At 44.7% G+C, this 8,357-nt stretch overlaps 1 protein-coding gene across 1 annotated transcript in view; it reads right to left on the bottom strand.

Annotated features, from left to right (window-relative positions):
• Window positions 1–4,380, bottom strand: part of rpl7l1 (ribosomal protein L7-like 1) — a 36,740-nt gene extending 32,360 nt beyond the window's left edge. The window contains exons 1-2 of the mRNA XM_043695209.1: window positions 4,244–4,380; window positions 2,799–2,907 (exon numbers count right to left, since the gene is read on the bottom strand). Of these exons, the coding sequence (XP_043551144.1) occupies window positions 2,799–2,907; window positions 4,244–4,365 (231 nt within the window). The 5' untranslated portion in view covers window positions 4,366–4,380. The remainder of the gene's footprint in view (window positions 1–2,798; window positions 2,908–4,243) is intronic.
• Between the last annotated feature and the right edge of the window lie 3,977 nt (window positions 4,381–8,357).

Raw genomic sequence — 8,357 nt, 5'->3', positions numbered from 1 at the left:
GACCCATGGGCACAGCCTTAGAATTAGAGGGGGTAAATTCAGAACAGAAATGCGGAGACATTTCTTCAGCCAGAGAGTGGTGGGCCTGTGGAATTCATTGCCGCGGAGTGGTGGAGGCCGGGACACTAAATGGCTTCAAGGCAGAGATTGATATATTCTTGATGTCACAAGGAATTAAGGGCTACGGGGAGAATGCTGGTAAGTGGAGTTGAAATGCCCATTAGCCATGATTAAATGGCAGAGTGGACTCGATGGGCTGAATGGCCTTACTTCCACTCCTATATCTTATGGTCTTAAGGGTGGAGATGGAGGAGATGGAGATGCACTGGAGGGCACTGTTGACCACATGCGAGGGGAAATTGTAGTCCTTGAAGTAGGAGGCCATTTGGGATGTTCTGGAGTGGAAATGGTCCTCCTGGGAGCTGATGCGACAAAGGCAGAGGAATTAGGAATAAGGGATAGCTTTTTTACCGGAGGCAGGGTGGGAGGAGCTGTAGTTCAGGCAGCTGTGGGAGTCGGTGGGATTGAAGTAGTCGTCCGTGTTGAATCAATCGCCAGAAATGGAGATGGAGTTAGAAATAGATGGAGATGGAGATAGAGAAGTCCAGGAAGGGAAGTGACCGAGATAGTCCAGGTGAACTTGTGGTCAGGGTGGAAGGTGTTTGTGAAGTTGATGAACTATTCAATGTCCTCGTGGGAGCTACACAGACATCGATGTAGCGGAGGAAAGGGATGGGGGGAAATGGTGCTGATGTAGCTGATGAAGAAGCAGGCATAGCTGGGGCCCATGGCCACCCCTGTGGTCTGAAGGAAGTGGGAGGATTCAAAGGAGAAATTGTTGCGGGTGAGGAGCAGTTCAGCCAATGGACTGAGTGTGTCAGTGGAAGGGTACTGGTTGGATTGGTGGAAGAGGAAGAAACGGTAGAAGGCTTTTTCCCAGTTGGAGGGGTCAATTACTCAGGAATACAGGTTCAAGGTGCGGATGGCAGAGGTTTAAAACAGATTTATGAGACAAGTTTTTCACACAAAGGGTGGCAAGTTTCTGGAACATGTTGCCAGAGGAGGTGGTGAAACCAGACACAATAGCAGCCTTCAAGAAGCACCTGAACAAATACATGGATAGGAAGGGAATCAAGGTAGACAGATCCTGTAAGTGAAGACAGTTTTAGTACAGAAGGGGAGAATGTGTTGGCACATAATTGGAGGGCCGAAGCGCCCGTTCCTGTGACATACTGTTCTTCTTTGTTCAATTAACCATGTGGCCAAACTCATGTTTTCCCCCACCCCCATATTCCATCTCCTACCATAAACCAATGATGCATTCATCTTGACAAGTCCCCTGGATCCCATGTGCTTTTACCTTCTTTATGAGGCGCCCATATGGGACTGGCCAAAGGCTTGGATGAACTCCACATTGAGGAGAAAGTGAGGTCTGCAGATGCTGGAGATCAGAGCTGAAAATGTGTTGCTGGAAAGGCGCAGCAGGTCAGGCAGCATCCAGGGAACAGGAGAATCGACGTTTCGGGCATAAGCCCTTCTTCAGCCATTTGCCTCTCCAAGTAGAGACTATTGCAAAAATGAATTAGTTTCCCTACCCGTAGTTCCCTGGTTTAACCCTACCAGAAAAGTAGAACTACATTAGCTGCCCTCGAGTCCTCTGGCACCCCCTCTGTAGCCAAAGAGGAATTAAAAACTTGAATCAGAATCCCTGTCATTTCCTTCTACACCTCTGACAGCTGATCCCGATCTAGGGACCTGACCACTTTCAAGCCTGCCAAAACCACCGATATCTCCTTACTGTCAATGTCAACATGAAGAACCTCACAGCCCATCTTCCCAAATTCTGTACCTACACCCTTCTTTTCCAAAGTGAAGACAGAGTACTGGCTTATGTTATGAAGATGTGGGTATACCTTTAAGAGTCAAAAGCAGGATAATTACCAGCACCAAGTGTACTCAGAAACGGTAACAATGTAACACTGGGTCAAACCACTCGATTAGTTCACTGCTTGGAGACAACAACAAATCCAGTCTCTCCTCATAACTGAGGCTTTCCATCCCAGGCAACACTACGGTTAATCTCCTCTGCACTCCAATCCTTCCAACAGTGTGATAACCAGAACTGCACACAGTAATCCATTCATAGGAAAATGTTAGAAGCTGTGATTAAAGATATTATAATAGGGCACTTGGATAAGTTTAAGATAATCAAGCAGAGCCAATATGGTTTTGTTAAAAGGAAATCATGCTTAAGTATTTAATGGAGTTGGGGAAAATCGTATTGGACAGGAACATGGACAACAATTTCACATCAGTCTGTTTCTAGTCAAAGGAGGTAAGATGCATTGCATGATTCAGTTCTGGAAAACGAAGTGTGTTAAGTGAATACATCTAGAGTTCTGTTAGAGCAGAAACTGAGCAGCAATGGGAAAATGAAGAGATTTTCTTTAATAAGAGAGAATTCCAGATGATGCACTGAACAGTCCTCTCATCTGAAATTACAGAATTGCATGAAAATCTAACATTAGAGGAAAATAAAATCTATGCAACATATATCTTAGGCTGGAAGGTTGGTCCAGGTGGATCACGTGCAGCATTCCAGAGTTGGATTAGAAACAACAACTTGGGGACAAAAGGACTTGTTCCCAGCTGTGTAAGTGTCCAAATACAACTTGAAGAGGAGAAAGTGTGTGTATCTGTATGTCAGAATGTGAGCGAGAGATAGACAGAAAGCAACCAAGTCAGGGAGAGTGGGCAAAGTAAAGCCAGACGAGCTGTGCCCTGAAAATAATTCCGACCTTTCTCTTTTGCTGCAAAGCTTGCTTGGCCTGGGTGGCTTTAATCGCCTGGTAAACCTTCCTCCTCTTCAGTAGGTTCTCTGGAACAAGTGGAAGCTTCCTCCTCTCCCTGACAAAATAAACATGTTTATTACACACAGCAAGTTTATTATCAAATCTGCAGACTTCAGATTAAAGCACATTCAAAACAAAGAAAAAGCAAAGGATGCCTCAAAGTTTGAGAGGCTGCATTGGTCCTTTACACTTTGGGATCCTAAAGGGTATCTAGGATACGGTTTCTCTTTCTGCAAATGGTTGTGCAGTTTCAGTTTCCTCAACACTGCACACATTGTTAGCTTCCCAACTTCTATTTGATCTCCACACTGCCTGGGACTCACTATGCGATATGAGTTCTTGAATGTATAGACAATTAGATAATGGGAGAGAAAGCAGTATTGGTAGTGTGGTGCTGGAAAAGTACAGCAGTTCAGGCAGCATCCGAGGACCAGGAGAATCGACCTTTTGGGCATAAGCCCTTCATCAAGAATTCCTGCATCTGCAGTCCTCACTTTCTCTTAGAGAAAGCAGTGTCTTATCAATAATTTTCACTAAAACAGCCTGTTTAATTATTTTAAAAAGTGCAAGCCACTTAAAAGGTAATGTAAAGGGAAAATAGATGATGCTGAGCCAAAGGACCAGCAAAACACCAACAGGTTCTTCCGTTTTATTAGACTTCTGAATGGACTTCAAATTTCAAATCTAATGTTGATCTAACTTTTTGTACACTTTCTTTGCAGCATATAACTTGGTATTCTTTAGACTGTGCAATAACCCTATTATTTTTTGTTATAATCTGCTGTACTGTATGCAAAACCAAACTTTTCACTGTACTTAGGTACACACAACAATAATAAGTCCAATCAAATCAAAGGAGGTAACATTGCGTGATGAAGAGTTTGGTTAAGGAGGTGGACAGTAACTCTGGAATATTATGAGACAGGTTTCCAAAGTGTCTGGTCTGAGTCACAGAAAGACAGCGCCAATAACGAGCTGAAAGACATAAAAAGATCAAAGAGTGCAAAGACAGAGAGACTTGAGAATAATCAACACGTACATAGAATTCACGAAGATTGTCACTGTCATTCAAGCCTCATAAAATTTCTTTAATGTAACGGAGAGCAGACAGAGATCACGGGCTAACAGCCCCTCGGCACTCACCCTCTGACAGTGCGGCACTCCCTCAGCACTGACCCTCCGACAGTGCGGCACTCCCTCAGCACCGACCCACTGATAGTTCTCTAATATCCGGGAATCTAACCGCCCGAGACTTTCAACATTATTTTCTTTCGGATTAATGCCAATAACAGCCCTTGCATCTTCAGTTGCCGCCGCCTGCCCGGCCACGTGGCCTGTCCCAGCTGCGGATGGCGGCGGATTGTAATCACTCTAACCCGTTTCTCACTCACCCGCTCTCCGCCATCACGGTCCTTGCCCTCTGCTCACACGCATGCGCTATCACGGTCCTGCCCCACTCCCGCTCACACGCATGCGCCATCACGGTCCTGCCCCCACTCCCGCTCACACGCATGCGCCGTCACGGTCATCCCCTGCTAATACGCATGCGCTATCACGGACCTGCGCCCCTCCTGCCTATACGCATGCGCCAGCACGGTTCCCCTGCTCACACGCATGCGCTATCACGGTCCTCCCCGGCTCACACACATGCGTGAACAACGATGTCACGAGCGACAAGATGGTCCATGTCTCAGTGTTGCCGCTCTGCTGTCCCCGCCTGGACAGGAGTGTGATTACAACAAGCTCTGCCTCAGCTCTGCCCTCTACTGGATATGCTGTGGAGGTGTTAGACTTGACAAAGTGAAAAGTCCCACACCGGTTTAATGTGAAACCGTAAGATTGCGGAGCGCCTTCTCCTTCCCCATGCAGCTACTGAGAGAGAATACATCGCACACAGAATTTATAGTGAAAGATCAAAGGGTCATAGAACTTATGCAAATGTATTGAATTAACCTAGATAGCTATTAAGTCTTTAATGAGTTAGAATGGAGGTGCATTAATAGATAAACCCCTGCCCCAATATAATATCAGGTTTTATCAGAATAAAGGTCACGTCAGACAAAGCATTTTAGGTGAGACCACGTTTCAAGTCTGTTCGTATCTCATCCTGGAGCTAGACTGATGTTATTTTCAAAGTAGGAATTTATAAAATGACACGTTGACTGTCTGCAGATTGTGTACTTTTTGAATAAAATTAAATGTACCTGCAAATTCAAAACTGCAATTTCACCCCATAGATTTGCAAGGGAGAGAGTGCATTGTGTGTCAGAGGATGTAGGTGTGTATGTATGTGTGGGAGAAGGAGGGAGGGTGTGTGTGAGGGAGTACTGTATATGTGTGTGAGAGCCTGTGTTTGAGAGACACTGTGCACCAGTATCAGAGATTATATGCCTATGAGAGAGTGAGTGAGTGTGTGTGTGTATGAGAGAAGGCCTGTGTGAGTGTGTTTGTGTGAGTGTGCGCGTGTGTGTCCATGTGTATGAGTATGCGTCTGAGTGTGTAGTGTGGCGGAGTCATCTGTAGTGTGACATGAACCCAATACCCCGGTTGAGGCCATCCTCATGGGTACTGAACATGGTGATGAGTCTCTGGCAGCTCTGCATTGTTGTGTGTCCTGAAGTGTTATAATGGAAAGGGAAAAAAAGAAACGATTTTTTAAAATTGAGAGGTAGGTTATTTTTTTTTTGCTATTTTCTCATTCTCAAGTGAACATCATCAACCCAGCCAATTTTGGAATTTCAGCTAATTGAAGAAGATGAAGTAATTGATACAAATGTCACCCACATCTTCATTGTTCATGACATCCTGTAAGTTGTAATGATGCCTTGTCATTGTTTTATTCATCATGTACAGGGACAATTTCCTTGTTGACCTCTTTTGCTTTGACAAAAATAGAGCAGAATTGAGAAGATACTCTGGACCTCGAATGGCCACTTTCCAACACTGTATTCCATCTGCCACTTCCTGTCCAAGTTCATTATAGTCTTCCCTCCTTCTTCAACACCACCTGTCCTTCCACCAATCTCTGTGTCACCTGAAATCTTAGCAACAAGACCCTCAATTTCTTCTTCTTCGAGATTGTTAATGTATAACATGAATAGTTGTTTCCCAACACTGACTCCTGCAGAACTCAACTAGTTACCAGTTGCCACCTTGAAAAAGATCCCTTTATGTCCACTCTCTGCTTTTTGCCAATCACCCATCCTCTATTTATACCAGTGCCTTGCCGCTAACACCATGGGCTCTTACCTTATTTTGCAGCTTCCTGTGCGGCACCTTGTCAGAGACCTTCTCGATATCCAATTAGATCATGTCCTCTGGTTCTCCTTTGTCTAACTTGCTCATTACTTCTTCAGATTTGTCAAGCATGATCTCCTATTATGAAGCTGTGCTGTTTCAGCCCTATTTTACATCACACTTCCAAGTACTCTGCAATCTTACCCTTTAAAAAGTTAACTCTAAAATCTTAACAATGGCCGCAATCAGGCCAACCGCCATATAATTTCCTGTATTCTGCCTCCTTCCTTTCTTAAACAGGGGTGTTACATTAGTAATTCTAAAATCCTCTTTGACCCTACCTGAATGACCACCACCAATGCCTTTGTAACCCCCTCTGCTATCTCCTTCAGAACTCTGGGGTGCAGTTCATCTGCTCAGTGGAAATATGGCAGTTAACCTGACAGAGAAGTTCATTGACCTTGTGCCTCTGCAGGCCATTCCTTGGCACAATTGAGGTGGCACGGATCTGAGTGGTGAACTCAGACTAGACCAGGACCCAGTGTCATGGCCTCCTCTGCCAGTCCTCCGGGAAGAGGGCGCCCCTCATTTGCAACATCCCATTCCCCAGGATCTCCAGGTCCCTGTCAGAGAATTGCGGCACCATCTTCCTCTTCTCCTGTGAACAAGAAGGGCAGCTCTGGAATGCAGGTGCTTGTCTGGGTGTCAGGGATGTTGGCCTGTTGGTGGATACCTGGTGAGTGGTAGGTTGTTTTGGGAATGGTGCATGGTAAGAATGCTCTAGCATTGAATGTGTGGGACACCATGAGGTCAGGCAAGTAGGTAATGAGATGTGGGCCGGAGATGTGTTGCTGGAAAAGCGCAGCAGGTCAGGCAGCATCCAGGGAACAGGAGAATCGACGTTTTGGGCATAAGCCCTTCTTCAGGAAGGGCTTATGCCCGAAACGTCGATTCTCCTGTTCCCTGGATGCTGCCTGACCTGCTGCGCTTTTCCAGCAACACATCTCCGGCTCTGATCTCCAGCATCTGCAGACCTCACTTTCTCCCCAGGTAATGAGATGTGTTTGGTAAGAGATAACAAAAAATCTCGCTAGGGCTCACAGTAGAAAACCCTCCAAAAGAAATTGATGCAGCTTGCAAAATTAAGATTAGACCAAACAGTACTGTTTAAGAAGATCGTCTGGCATGTAACACTTCTGTAAAATTACTGCATATAACAAAGTGTAATGATAAAACATTGAGCTTATTCAGTAATAATAAATCTTACCATTTAGCAAGAAACAGTTTGCAACAAATTGAACCACTAAACCCAGTTTGATCTAAGATCATTTGATTAACAAGTAATGTCTGAATTTTAAGTTAAATAAACGAAACGTAGAAAAGCCAATGAGATGTTTCTAATATGTTAGAATTTGCAGGATTTCAATTATCTTTCCTCTTCAGAAATTCAAGAGAAGTCAGCTCTTCCCTTTCAACTTCAAGTTGGCTTCGGGCTCCCTGATGGTAAATGTGTCGACAGGATTATCACCCAGGAGCAGCCAACAACGAAACACAGGTAACCGGGCACTAAAATAAAACAAAGAACTGCAGATATTGGAGATCTGAAATAAAACAGAAGTCAGCAGGTCTGGCAGCATCTATGGGAAGAAAGTTGAGTTAACGTTTCAAATCTGGCAACTGTTTATCAGATGCTGCCAATCTGCTGAGTTTCGCCAGTGATTTCTGTTCCTGTCACAGGGAATTGGGACTGTCCAGAAGAGCTAGTTTTCCATTTTCTTATTTATTTAGCAAATACAAATCCCCAAAACATGATGATCAGTATGACTCTGGGATGCTTTGACAATCTGGTGAACCTTGGTGTGAATGTCCACTGGTCCTTTGAAGGTAGTGCAACAGGTAGATAAAGTGATTAAAAAGGTGTATGGGATATTTGCCTTAATTAGCTGAGGTACAGAGTCTAAGGGAAAGGAGATGATGCTGTAACTAACATTGGTTAGACCACAGCTGCAGTGTTGTATGTGGTTCTATACTCCATATTATAAGACGGATGTGATAGCACTGAAGAAGGTGCTATCATGGTTTTAATCATGAAGGGACATCGAATAAACCGGAGTGAATGAAATCATAGAATCCCTACGATGTGGAAGCAGGCTGTTCAACCCATCGAGTCTGCACTGACTCCCCGAAGAACATCCCACCTAGACCTGCCCCTCCCCATCCCTGTAACCCTGCATTTCCAATTGTTAATCCACCTAGTCTGAACATCGT

This window comes from Chiloscyllium plagiosum, chromosome 9, assembly GCF_004010195.1.
Source record: "Chiloscyllium plagiosum isolate BGI_BamShark_2017 chromosome 9, ASM401019v2, whole genome shotgun sequence".
Taxonomy (NCBI): domain Eukaryota; kingdom Metazoa; phylum Chordata; class Chondrichthyes; order Orectolobiformes; family Hemiscylliidae; genus Chiloscyllium; species Chiloscyllium plagiosum.
This window is presented reverse-complemented; position numbering and strand designations above follow the sequence as displayed.